Raw genomic sequence first — 14,444 nt, 5'->3', positions numbered from 1 at the left:
TCAGTACAAGGTTACAGTCCACAGTCCTTCAGTACAAGGTTACAGTCTACAGTCCTTCAGTACAAGGCTACAGTCCACAATCCTTCAGTACAAAGTTACAGTCTACAATCCTTCAGTACAAGGTTACAGTCCACAATCCTTCAGTACAAAGTTACAGTCCACAGTCCTTCAGTACAAGGTTACAGTCCACAATCCTTCAGTACAAGGTTACAGTCTACAGTCCTTCAGTACAAGGTTACAGTCCACAGTCCTTCAGTACAAGGTTACAGTCTACAGTCCTTCAGTACAAGGCTACAGTCCACAATCCTTCAGTACAAAGTTACAGTCCACAATCCTTCAGTACAAGGTTACAGTCCACAGTCCTTCAGTACAAGGTTACAGTCCACAATCCTTCAGTACAAGGTTACAGTCCACAATCCTTCAGTACAAGGTTACAGTCCACAATCCTTCAGTACAAAGTTACAGTCTACAATCCTTCAGTTCAAGGTTACAGTCCAGAGTCCTTCAGTACAAAGTTACAGTCTACAATCCTTCAGGAACAGGACAGCATGACTTTTTTATCTTTCCATTGCTTATTTGAAAAATGTGAGAATTTTTTTAAACATGATTACATTTCAGAAAGAGAGAGAGAGAGAGAGAAAGAGAGAGAGAGAGACAGAGAAAGAGAGAGAGAGAGAGAGACAGAGAGAGAGACAGAGAGGGAGAGAGAGACAGAGAGAGAAAGAGAGAGAGAGAGACAGAGAGAGAGACAGAGAGAGAGAGACAGAGAGAGAGAGAGAGTGAGAGACAGAGAGACAGAGAGAGAGAGAGAGACAGAGAGAGAGAGAGACAGAGAGAGAGAGACAGAGAGAGAGAGAGAGAGAGAGACAGAGAGAGAGAGAGAGAGGGAGAGAGAGACAGAGAGAGAGAGAGAGAGAGAGAGAGAGGGAGAGAGAGAGAGTGTGAGAGCAAAAAGCAATAGTGAGAAAGTGATATGGAGGGGCTGGGGTGAGACACCGTTGGAGAGGTCCATAAACAGATCATATGGCCTGTGGGTTCAGTAATCCCAGTGGGCAGTCTAATCTGAGGCTCAGGATCTGATCTGAACCAGAGATGAGGTCAACACTAGCCATGCGTGAGTAGTCCAGCCTACCATATCACAGCGGGCCTGGGCTTCTCACTGAGACGCCTCAGATTTGCCTTGTCTTGAGTGCGCTGTAAAGTTTCAAGTTTCGCAATCGGTTCTGACAAATAACACAGAATTTATCATCCTAAAATTCAATATTTTTCATCAAATCTACATTTATCCATTTTATAGTTTAAAAAATGATATCATAAAATAGACCACACACATGTAATACATGAGTCTAATTTGTTCAAATCTGAACACAACCTTCCCTGCCCTGCCAGTTCAAGTGCCTGCTTGCAAAACTTGTCACACCACATTTAAGATGAATTCTGGGCTGCGTACCCTTAAGACAGTGTACTGTGTGTTTGGATGCACATGTGTGAGTAACCAAACTCCGCCCCATGACAAGCCGGCTTGTAGTGGGGCATGATCTCCGTGTTCCAGTGCGCGGGGCTGTGTTTGGAGAGGAATCTACTTGTCCCGCTCACTCTCTGTGAGGGACAGCTCAGTCCAGCCAGAGGGACCCAGCGTTCACACACACGTGAATCCACGCTCCGTACGTTACACACCACATCACATCGCAGACTCGTCATGAAATCAGGGCTGTGTAACACTTCTACAAGCAGAATAACTGCTATACTATAATATCATGACTGTGGTCTGATTACTTGTTCTCTTATTACTGATGTGTATGAGGCTGACATACTGTGTCTGATGTAGTGTTTGAGGCTGACAGGCATTTACATTTACAGCATTTAGCTGACACTTTTATCCAAAGCGACTTACAATTCTGACTGAACACAACATGAGCAATTGAGGGTAAGGGTCTTGCTCAGGGGCCCAACAGCAGCAACCTGGTGGTGGTGGAGCTTGAACTGATGTAGCGTTTGAGGCTGACATGCTGTGTCTGATGTAGTGTTTGAGGCTGTTATGCTGTGTGTGGTGTAGCATTTGAGGCTGACATGCTGTGTGTGGTGTAACGTTTGAGGCTGACATGCTGTGTGTGGTGTAACGTTTGAGGCTGACATGCTGTGTGTGGTGTAAGGTTTGAGGCGGACATGCTGTGTCTGATGTAGTGTTTGAGGCTGACATGCTGTGTGTGATGTAGTGTTTGAGGCTGATATGCTGTGTAGCATTTGAGGCGGACATCTATCTATCTATCTATCTATCTATCTGTCTGTCTGTCTGTCTGTCTGTCTGTCTGTCTGTCTGTCTGTCTGTCTGTCTGTCTATCTATCTATCTATCTATCTATCTATCTATCTATCTATCAAGCAACTCATGAAGCTAGCAACACTAAAAGAAAAGCAAAGGAAATCAATCGAAGTACAGGAGTTTTAGCCAAAGTGTGGGAGTTTTTAGACACAGGGTGGGAGTTCTAGTTTTCCTGTTTTTCTGTGCTCTTCTTCACCTCAGTCCATCCCACTGACACCTCAAGCATGTTGGCAGCCTTGACACGTGTCTGGACTTGTTTCCTGCTAGCATGGCTCCTCACCGAAACGGACGGAAAACCCCCAGGTGAGATCAACATTGTTTCCCGCTCAGACGTGAAGTAGAGGGGACAGTGTTAAGAGCAGCGTCAACATCAAAGACTCTCCAGTGGCTCAGAGAGCTACGGGACAGCAGGACTTACCACGGTCAAAGCACATTATGATGCGAAGTGGTAATTATTCTCCAGAAACCACGAGGGAAAACAAAGAAATAAAGACTGAATGAATGAGTGAATGCATGAAGGAATGAACTGGCACCGTACTCCAATCATTTGAGCTCTTGGAGGTAGTCCCCAGTAGGGATTAGGAGACCTCCAAGGATGCTGTTTGGAAAACATCACATCAACTTTATGCTTCGTGTGTTTTTGAGTCCATTTGTTGTTACTTCGTTGGTAGATTAGAAACCTGCTGTTCTGTGTTTGACTTCCTTCCCCAGTGTTAGTCGGCACATCAGATTGGCTTGCCCTTTGTGTACCGTTGCTAGACGCTGTAAATAAATTGGATGTGTTTAATTCACTATGTATACTTCACAGCAGGTGTAGGGTTGGCTGCTGCTCTCTTTGTAGCTTTGGGTGTTGTTGTTGCTTTGTGGCTGGCCAGGGAGGTAGGAACGTCTGTTTGTTTCTCCTCTTTGGTGTAAGGATGTTAGATACTTTTGGGTAGCCAGTGTGGGGGTTTTATTTCTTTGCTTGTTTTTGTTTTCAGCATGGGCCATCCTGAAGTCTGTCTGGTGTAGTCACTTCTCTTTGTTACGCATCACATTTCAAGGGTCTTCTTCAGGAGCAGCAGGCAAGAGTCCTGACAGCGCAGGACATAAGGTTGTTAGTCTGGGCAGCATGGAAACCTGCCTTGTTCTCTGAACTCTGAACTCTGACGCCTCTGGCATCAAAACCAGCAGCCTTCTCCATCTTAAGCTCAAAGCCAAACCAGTCACTTTTCCATCATGCCTTCATCCTCGTAATGCGAAGGGACAGCCAGCACGCCCACCACAAAGTGACAGCCATGTGCATGCCGTGCTCCTTTTATTAATGCCCCTCGCGAGATTAGCACTGCCAGCAGAACATGCTGTGAAAAGACTGTTTTAAAACAAGCAACAGCTGACTTACCAAGGTTGAGTTACATAAATCCTTCTCGCTCTCCTGTGACCTAATGAATCAGAGTAATCAATAACATGAGGAAAAGGAATTCAGCTCCGTGTCAGATACTTTCTGAATGAGATTTATTACCAAACTCTATCTGTGTTTCCTCCCATTGCCATAGAAGAGATACCAGCAATTAACACCATAGTAACCATAGTAACTATAACCATAGACGCCCTTCTATAGGAGAGTAGTGCAGATTACATGGGAAAGGTTCGTGTATTGGAGTGCTATGAATCCCCACGCGTTTTATTTCCTTCCTTCTCCAGATGTGCAGGTAACCTGTTTGTTCCACGAGGCCTGTGTCCTGCCCTGCAGCTTCCAGCCAGCAGGGCGTGAGGAAGTACACTGATTCAGAAAGCAGGTGTTGGTCTACAGCCATCCGCAGAGCAGGAAGCAGCTTGAGGAGCAGTCTGAGCGCAGGATGTCAATGTCCAGCCAGCAGCTCCTTGCCGGCAATGCCTCTCTGCTCCTGCATCACTGCGGCGCACGGGATAGGGGGCGCTACAGGTGCCGGGTCATCAGAGGCCAACAGAAGAACGACACTTTCATCGTAGTCAAAGTAGTGGGTGGGTTGTCTAGGCAGGCTATACACCACTACACAGACTGGCACACAGTCCAGTGAATGGCTGTAAATCCCACTATAATATGTCAAGCCCTGCCTGTATGACTAACTGTGGTTGTTGTTTAACATCATATAACTAGTAATGTTACTGAGTGTATGTTAAAATGTTGCCACACCTTAAAGTGTTTTTCTGGCTTAGCTCCCATCCGCTCAGTCAGTCTAGAGCCAACTTGTCTAAGCGGCTATGAAGAGGTGAAGTGCTCCACGCGTGGTGTCTACCCTGCCCCACATGTCTGGTGGTACACCGAGCCAGCCTCCCCGGTAGACCAGCTACAACCCACGACCCGCAAAACGGCCGACAAGCGAAGTGGCCTCTACTCAGTGGAAAGCAAAGTGAGGAGGCTGAGGGATCAGCCAGACCTGACGTACACCTGCACCCTCAACACTTCCTACTCCTCGCAGACGTGGAGGACGTCCCTGACTGACAAGGGTGTGGGGATCGTCCAGACTCAGTGTTTCATGCAAACTCCCATAAAAAAGCACATAAAACACCAAGATGCTATGAGCCAAATGACATTTTCACGCAAGCATTACTAATTTTTCTTGCAGTCCTCAACAACGTTACCTTCACGTCCAAATCGTCTTTCACCTGGACAGAACTGTGCTGGGCCCAGGGGAAGGACCTCACCATCCCTTGCAGTGTGCCACCGGACATGCAGGATTTCACGCTCACCTGGTCCTTCACCAGAGTGGATGAGTCCGTGGTGATTGACACCTACGACAGGGGGAGGCGGCCGACCTCCAGCGAGGGGGTGGACAGGCCACGGCTGGACACCCACAGGGTGGAGGCAGGAGACGGGTCACTGCGGCTCCTCGGCCCCCGGGCCCCGGAGCACGTGGGCACCTACACCTGCACCCTCTCTGGCCTCCACCGCACACATGTGGCACAGACAGAGCTCAGCATCGTTACGCCGGCCGGTCAAAGTACAGCACAACCACTCTTCAACAAAGTCTATAACAGTCGAGCAGATGTTAATGTAGAGACATAAAGACGAGCGGCAACTGTGTAGGAAACACCTGCCTTGTGCCCACGGTCACTGAGCACAGCATGACTTTTTTATCTTTCCATTGCTTATTTGAAAAATCTGAGAATTTTTTTAAACATGATTACATTTCAGAAAGAGAGAGAGAGAGAGAGAGAGAGAGAGAGAGAGACAGAGAGACAGAGAGAGGGAGAGAGAGACAGAGAGAGAGAGGGAGAGAGAGAGAGAGACAGAGAGAGAGAGGGGTGTCATCGTGGGTGTGTTTTTAAAGTGTGCAGTCAGAGACGGTAAACATGCACAGTGTGTTCAGGCAGCCTCTACGCATCTTCTTCACTGCTTCATCACTGAAGTAGTATGTCTGAAGTAGAATGTCACTGCAAGGTTGACACAGGTCAAATCAAATACATTTTATTTAATATAAATAGTGATTTTATTTATGCACACCGTCTCCAAGCATGTTTACAGAAACCGTAATCTAGACCCATAAAGCTAAAGGTGACGGTACAAAGGAACAACCCCTCAGTGCTCAGACTCTCCCCACATATGAGGCCTTCGGGAAAACTGTTGCCCTGTTGGATTGTTTTCCAGTCGTTTAAAAATAGTCTGGTTTTGTATGAGTGCCATTTCTTTGTTAGCACAAGCACATTTTCTCTTTGACCCTTTCAGTGAAGAGGGTGAGGGAGAGCGCCACACTGTGGTGGGTCCCTGCTACTGTTAGCACAACGCTAATCATCATTGCTGCCGTTATAGTAGGGACACTGAAATTAAGAGGTAAGGAAGAGGTTCTGTTTGTTACAGTTTCACCATACCTAACAATTTATTATTATTATTATTAGTAGTAGTAGTAGTAGTAGTAGTTGTTGTTGTTGTTGTTATTGTTGTTGTTGTTGTTTTTGCTGTTAATACAGCTTTGCCATATCTAGGCTAATAAATTCACCTGTTAGCAATAACTCTCTTTCTTCCTTCAATCTAGATAAACGGGCACGTACAGGCACCACCAGCAGGACTGTAGACGCGCATCAGCGGAGAGGTAGGGGAATAGCACAGATGAGAGAGACAGAAAGAGAGAGAGAGAGAGAGAGAGAGAGAGAGAGAGGGGGAGGGGTAAAGGAAACCAGAAGGGGGATCAGATGACCTCGGGCGACCAGCTCACGCTCAAGCCGCCAAGAGGCCTTGCGTTGGGTGCCTGAGGACAGAAAAGCTCCGGTGTCTAACGATCCCTCCTTTGATTCCCTTTGTTGGAACCTTTCTGTCCTCAGGCACCCAAAGCAAGGCCTCTTGGCGGCTTGACCGTGAGCTGGTCGCCCGAGGTCATCTGATCCCCCTTCTGGTCTCCTTTACCCCTCCCTCTCTCTACCAGGGGGGACATGTGCCACATGTGAAATCTGGTGAAAATGACACCTACATCCTTGATCAGCCCAGTGAGAGCAGTCCTGTCGTGTACCCTGAGCTTGTAAGAAAGGCAGACCAATATCAGTCGGTACCAAACAGAAAACATGGAGACAGCTCCAGAGGTCGTGTCATGACCCCTGACCTTTACGACAGCCAGCCGAGCTGGTAGTGTACATGCAGACAGAAGTGCAGACACTAGTCCTGAATTAGAAATGGGCTTACCGCCCAAGGTGCGGAACCCCCTGGAGTGCCAAATCTTACCGAAGTCATGAGCAACTCCAAACGCATGACGGGAATCAGTACAGATGGTGACAACCTGATCCCGGAATAGATGACAGGCGCTGGTCAATGCCATCAGTTCAGCTACTTGAGCAGACCTGGAAGGTAGAGATTAGCTACGGGAAAATTCAGAGTCAGACGGTTTAAAACATGAGCCATCTACAAAAATGTGATAGCCGCCTTCGAGCAGCATGCTAGCGAGATCAGAGCGCGTGCTTGAGGACTCAAGGATTGCCTCCATGCAGTCGTGGGGCACAGAGTCATCAGAATGATCTAGCGATGTCAAAAGCAACAGATTAGCAGGTGAACTCAGGGTCATGTGTGATTTAATGGTTAAATTCTGAGTGGCGCAGAGGATGGCCTGATAGCCTGAACGCTGCTGTGCCGTCATGTGCTGTGTTTGAATGTTATTCATAATGTTAATAACTTGAGGTGAAGTGTGTAGAACCATGGGATGAGACAGTGCCAATTTCTCTGCGTCAGTGACCAGCAGAGCCGAGGCAGCCACGGCGCGTAAGCAGGCCAGGCACGCCTTGAACTACCCAATCAAAAGTATGGCCACAGGGCCATAACTGCCACCGTGCTCCTGGGCCAGGACGCCCACGGCAGGTCTGCTCACCTTTACCCTGCTCACACACACACGCACGCGTTTGTCTCCCAGTGGTGGTTGCAGACACTGACGTTATATGTGGAGGCAGCTGACCGGGGAGGCGCGGACACGCTGGAGTGGGCGGATCGACACTGCTGAGACGAGCACGTTGCCAGCACCAGCCTGTCTACAGCAAGAGGACTAACACCAGAACACATGTGCATGGTTCTAATTCCAACCTCTTACAGTGAACATTCAACACCAGATGAAAGAGGGATCTGACAGAGGGATCTGGTTACGCTGACAGAGATGTCCTGAAATGACTGTCCTATTAAAGGAGGGAAATATTGGAGAAATCAGAAACTAGAGCTTATATCCAACATTATTCTTCACGAGAAGCTCACAGCACTGGGGGCATATTCTATGTGTCACTGAAATCTTTTAAAGAGTTTAGTTTTAAGTGTGAGGACTTCAAACCATGATATATGTTTTTCATAAAGTGTATGTTTAATTTTCGAGCTTCTTATTTCCGTACAGGGCAGTATAGTACTGTACAGAGTGCATTCATTTTCTTCCCAGTTTCTTGTTTTTTTTCCTCAAATTAATATAATTTATTTCTGATTTAAAGATGTTTTTGTTTTTTATTTCTGATTTATTTCTGATTTAAAGATGTTTTTGATTTTTAAAAATAGTTCCTGAAACTGACTTCATAATAAAAAAATGTGTGCTCAAGTTCTTGGCTACAGCGTTGAAGGTTGGCCTTCAAAGGGCGATGCGGTCTAACCAGTTAATGACCTTGGAGACAAAAGAAAACACACTCTCAGTGTAGGGAAAGAGAGCTCGCAGTAAAGACTGTGAAACATGCTTCGAACTTTAGTGCTGTTATGGTCACTTTCACTGACCGTAGGAGAAGGTGAGTAGAACATTTCTGTCACTTTCTACTTTATGAATGAATGTAGTACATTTTAAGTATTTTGTAATTCTCCTTGATTTTCTATCTTTATGTTTCTGAATTTCAGTTCATTTCATTATATTCATTAGATTCACATTTAATTACCTTTAAGGATTTTCCTTCTTACATTTAGTTTTTTCACTGTCCCTTTTATCCAAAGCGACTTACAGTTATGACTCAATACAACTTGAGTAATTGAGGGTTAAGGGTCTTGTTCAGGGGCCCAACAGTGGACCCTTAACCACTGAGCTACCACTGTGTTTCTTTTCAGAGAGATTGGTTTAGAAACATCCACAAGCATCTGTGTGCGATTTTTTTGGATGGTAGTTTTTATTTGTGTATATTTGTCTTTTCTTTTTGGTCTTACTATGGAAATGTCATCAACCTAGGAAATAAACATTATGTTTGTGCTCTGTGTTTAGAAGGATTTGGATTTATATTTTTGAAAATAAACTGACCTTTGAAACTAGTGACCCCTGTTAGTCACAGGTTATATTTCAGAAAGTAAATGATTACCCAGTAATGTTCCCTTAAGATAAGTTTTAATAGATTACGAATTAAAGAATTTCAGGAAATCCCTTTCCTTTTAGTGAAATGCCAAGACGTCTTACACATGCTTTCTGTGACTTGAATTTCAACATTCCAGCAGTTTTCCAGTCATTGTTCTCTGTCTTTTTGTAGCCTGATACAACAACAAACAGAAAGAATGAAGTTTATTCCTTATCTTCCTAAAGGAAACTAAAAATAAGCCATTGAATAACACTTACTCCCCAAGTTGGTCTGTGTTTCTGCAGAGGTCCCTGTAACCTGTCTCTTCTCCAAAGAGTGTGTGCTTCCCTGCATGTCCAGTTACCATGATATTATCCACTGGCATAAAATTAACAGTCCAAGCAGTATAACTGTACATTCCTTCTACAATGGAGCAGATCAGTTGAAATACCAGAATACAGCCTATTCTGGAAGGACTTCACTGTTCTCAGATCAGATCTCTACAGGAAATGCTTCTCTGGTCCTGAGAGGTGTCACAATTCAGGACCTGGGCATATACAAGTGCTACACTGCCAGCCAGACTATGACGAAGGAAGCGTTTGTTATACTGATTGTGGAGGGTGAGTGAGGCATCCAGGCTAAAGGGGTTTTTATTTAGCCATTCTGATACACCAAAACTCGACTTCATGTCATTAGATTTACTAAGAAAGACGACAGACACACCAGTCAGCCATAACATCAAAACTGCCTGCCTAATATTGTGTCCCTTGAGCCAGCTCTGGCTCACCGTGGCATGAACCCCACAAGACATCCAAAGGTGTCCTGTAATGTCTGGCGGGAAGTAGCCGATCCCTTAAGTGGCGAGGTGGGGTCTCCATGGCTGAGACTTTTTTCCCCAGCACATCCCACAGACACTCAATCAAAATGAGATCTGAGAAATTTGAAGGCCAGGATATTTGTGCTATAATAGCTCTGCTGTGGAAACAGTCCAGAAGGGCTAGTCCGCATGCATCAGTGAGCCCTGGGCACCCACGACCCTGTCGTCAATTCACCCGTTGGCCTTCCCTGGACCACTACTGGTTGGTACTAATTACCGTATACCAGGAAAACCTCGCAGGACCTGCGGTTTTGGCGATACTCTGACCCAGTCATCTAGCCATCACAACCTGGTCCTTGTCAAAGTTGCTCAGATCTTACGCGTGCCCATAAAATATCTTTGTATTTCTTTTCAGTATACACACTGATCAGCCATAGCATTAAAACCAGTAATAGGAGAAGCGAATTACAGTGACATATCGACTTCAAGAACTCACTGTTCACTTGCTGCGTGATATATCCGACCGCCTGACAGATAACGTTGGATCAAGATAATCACTGTAATTCGCTTCTCCTATTACTGGTTTTAATGCTATGGCTGATCAGTGTGTATACTGAAAAGAAATACAAAGATATTTTAACATCTGTTTGCATTATAACAATAGTCCTCAATAGACAATAGAACTAGCACACCTAGTTCGCTTCGTTAATGTTATCACAGTTGCACAGTGCTCTTTGCGAGAGACTTTGCCCTTTTCAGCCCTTTACAGGCTCCTGTGTAACTCCTGTGCTTTTCTTTGTCTGCCTGTTTTAGCCCCGGTTGAAGCACTGGACATAAGAATAACAGACGATGGAATAACCTGCAACATAAGTAAAGTTTATCCAAAGCCAAGAATCTTTTGGTATGTTGATAAGCAGGAGAAGGAAGCCCCTGAGCACCCTGTGGAGGACAGCCAGGGGCTGTTCTACCTCACCAGCACGGTGAAGACTCAGGCGTCCCTGAGCAACCACACGTATACCTGCTCCGTCAGCCTCGGGGACAAGACCCCAACATACACAGGCAGCTTGAAGCAAGGTGGGCATATAATAATAATACGTTTAATTTATATAGCGGCTTTCACAGACTCAAGGTCACTTTACAATGAGATGGAGAAAAAAGACAATAATTGACACAATCAACACACCGATTAACAAATATGAATAGGAACATAAGTTATGAGAAATGTTGAGAAAAGAGGTATGTGTTGAGATTTGACAGAGGAATGTGAAGAGCAGAGACAGAGAGATTGAAGTAAAGTGTTCCATAGTTTTGGGGCCATGACACTAAAGAATCTGCCAGTCTAAACTTGGGGATGGAGAGGAGACCTGCATTAGAGGACCGAAGTGTAAAGGTGGGCAGTAAGCGGGTAAGAGTTGGGCTAGATAGGGAGGTGCAAGACTGTGCAAAGTTTTGAAAGTAAGGAGAAGGATTTTGAACTGAATGCGTTCAGGGATGGGGAGCCAGTGTAGCTGATGTAACTAGGTGTGATGTGGACTGATTTCCTTATATGAAGGAGGATTCTTGCGGCTGAGTTTTGGATATATTGAAGTGAGCGGATGGTTTTGTTAGGGATGCCAGTGAAGGGAGAATTACAGTAATGAAGACGGTAGGTGATGAAGGCATGAACCAAGGTCTCAGTGTTGTGTGTGTGTGTGTGTGTGTGTGTGGAGAGCATGTGCCTAAGCTTAGCGATATTACGGAGGTGAGTTTTTCTCTGAATTGTTTTCTGTTTTTTAATACTACATACCAATTTCCTATATTTTCTGGTTGTATTCTAATAGAGAGATAATTATATATGGTCATTATATATAATTGTGGCCTAACACTTTTGCACAGTAATGTATATATGGCTTTCACGTTTTTTTGTTTTTTTTTAATAATTATTTTACTGTTTCAGAGAAAATTGAAATTTATTCTGGAGAGGATGTGGCTGTCCAATGTCCTGTCTCCCAGGGAGACTCTGGAAAGTTCAACCTCACCTTGACTTTTGAGGACTCCTCCATCATTCCGAGCTACAACAGCCAAGGGTCACAGCCACACCCATCATGGTCGTGGAGGGGTCCAAATGTCAGTGTCACCCAGGAGGGGACCATCATCCTCCATCACCTGGACAGAGAGAAGCACACAGGGACATACACCTGTGAAAGGGTGACGCCGCAATCCAGACAGCTTGTGCAGACCTCGGTGCAAATTAAAACAGGTCAAAATTAACCTTAGTAATCACAAAATTGGAAAATATGAATGTTTGTTAAATATCTTATCTAGTATCTCTTTGATTCTGGTGCTCAAAATGTATTACATTAAATATCATTTTTCTGCTAACAGATATAAGGATGGCCGTTATCCTCGTTTGCTGTACAACAGCTCCCATATTAATCGGTGTTTGCATTTTCTGTGTATTGAGAATAAAAGGTGAGTTCACTTCTATGATGTCTGAGATACCTGAAACTATAATTTATCTACAACTCAATTATTTTGTGTAGTTTAAAGCATGGGGAAAATGCCGTATATGTAATGAGAATTTCAGAAACATGGAAGTATTTTGCTTGTGTTTTGTGCTGGGAGTGAGATGTTATGGTTGTTACTGAGGTTTTCTGTCATATTAGGAATCTCAGTCTGGGACCTGCTGACTGGAAAAAAGAAAAAAAAGAAGTCCAGTACCACACAAAATGGAAATGAAGAAATTAGTAAACATGAAAGTGTGATGCAACCTTTATCTAAAACCTGAAGAACTCACTACAGAGCTACATGAACATTGTTCCAGTGGTCAATACATACTCTGGCTGCGAGCCCCATGTTCAATACCACAAAATAATCTGACAAATAAGTGGTTTTGAAGGACACAAAGTGTTCAGAAGAAGCAAGTGGGCAAAAGGATGGATTCCACGTGGACCTGTTCAGAGACCTGCTTCCAGACTAAAACACGACTCTCATCTGTTTCAGTTCAGCGTGAACTGACGTGAGCAATGATCGTGCGTAGTGTCCACATTGCACATCTAGCTGCAAGACAACTCCTCATGTTGGTAGTTGATCCCACGAGATTAAACGATCCTTTTTTTTTTTTTGTATCTTTCAGAGTAGTGGGAATAAGGAGTTAACCAAAATAACCAGCCACAGAAAGAACTTTAATCTTAAAGGCCTTGTGAAGAACTTTTATTAATACAAGTGAAGAAAATGGACATGAAGAGAATATATGCATCATCACTTGACAAAGCACTCCTTTATTTTTTTTAATTAATTTTTTAAAAGGATTTTCTTCTTCTTGTTGCACAACAAAACTATATTGCACAGACTGTATAGTTTAAAATATATTTAGATAATAAAATGACAGATCAAATGTTCTTATCTTATCATGAGATAAGCATGTGTATGTCTAGCCCGTTGTCACATTCCTGAGCTGGTCAGGCTACAGAAACTATACAGCTACTGATTATTCACTGTAGTCAGTAGAAACCAGCAGGAACTTGGACCTGCCATTCATGTCTGACTCATAACACATAATCAGACATCACAGAGCCACCCAGCATTCACTGAAGGACTAAGCTGAGAGTCATGGACAGTTGTTTGCATTTATTTACGTATACAGCTTTACATACATTTTAGACTCAGAAGGCACACTGTACAGTAGTAACCAGCAGTGAAAAACAGGTTATGGGTTATTGGCGCTTAAGTTTTCAATTGTGGTTTCAATGCCAAAATGAATGTAAGAAACATGCACTGAGCTCTTGTAGCTCATCTGGTTGAGCAGGTGGAGCGGAATGCCAGCACACTGGGCGATGGTTTCGTCTGCTTAGAAACGCTGCCTTATACATGCTAAACATAGCTGAGGAACAGGAGGGAGGGTGCCAGGTTAAAAACATGTCTGACAAAAACATTTTCTTTCCAAACATCTGTCTTAATTCAGAATACTAGGGACGATGCATGTGTCCTACCAAGACAGCATTAGCACTGGGCATTATTACATTTCATCTGCACTCAGAGCTCTGGTGTATTGGTGCTGTCCTAAATACTAAAGCAAAACAAATATTTGAAAAGATAGACTGACAAATAGACCTCTACACAATTACTGAAAGACATATTTCTGCTCTACAGTCCGTGTCGGGTTAGTAAATTAAGCCACTCAGCAGAAGCAGTGGGCTGGACTCACCCCAAGCTCTGGCAGTGTATAGTGGGTATTTGATAGTAGTGAATGAACTCAACCTGAATATTTACATAATTGTTAGAACCTGGTTCAAAGTGACCAGTCCTTCAGGTTCGATCTCCTCCTCCCTCTGCCCTCTGTAGACGGATCAATCGAGAGACACTGACACTAAGGTAGTGAATCAAGAGAGTTCCACTTTATTGAGGAAAGCACAGTATATATGTCCTATATCTACTATCTAAGCGTCAACGTAGAAAGGAAAGAGACAAGGTTAGTAAAGATTAGATGTTCTCTGCATGAACGAGCCACGAGCTGTTCCCGTGCCCACCATGAGCCACTCCTGTGCTGAGAGAGAGAGCGGGGTAGAGGAGACCAGAACAGGGAGCGGATGACCTCGGGTGAC

At 44.4% G+C, this 14,444-nt stretch overlaps 1 protein-coding gene across 3 annotated transcripts; it reads left to right on the top strand.

The window, feature by feature from the left end:
- Positions 1–8,366: 8,366 nt before the first annotated feature.
- On the top strand, positions 8,367–14,278 carry hhla2b.2 (HERV-H LTR-associating 2b, tandem duplicate 2). Of its 3 annotated transcripts, none has more exons than XM_035525902.1 (6): positions 8,367–8,516; positions 9,482–9,664; positions 10,675–10,935; positions 11,798–12,100; positions 12,226–12,312; positions 12,507–14,278. In XM_035525902.1, the coding sequence occupies exons 1-6, from the start codon at positions 8,465–8,467 to the stop codon at positions 12,626–12,628; spliced, it is 1,008 nt and encodes a 335-aa protein (XP_035381795.1). In that variant the 5' UTR covers positions 8,367–8,464; the 3' UTR covers positions 12,629–14,278. The 3 variants fall into 3 exon arrangements, with proteins under 3 accessions (XP_035381795.1, XP_035381793.1, XP_035381794.1); XM_035525900.1 differs by having other exon boundaries at positions 9,350–9,664; XM_035525901.1 differs by having other exon boundaries at positions 9,237–9,664.
- Positions 14,279–14,444: the final 166 nt, after the last annotated feature.

Source organism: Electrophorus electricus, chromosome 5 (genome assembly GCF_013358815.1).
Source record: "Electrophorus electricus isolate fEleEle1 chromosome 5, fEleEle1.pri, whole genome shotgun sequence".
NCBI lineage: Eukaryota > Metazoa > Chordata > Actinopteri > Gymnotiformes > Gymnotidae > Electrophorus > Electrophorus electricus.
This window is presented reverse-complemented; position numbering and strand designations above follow the sequence as displayed.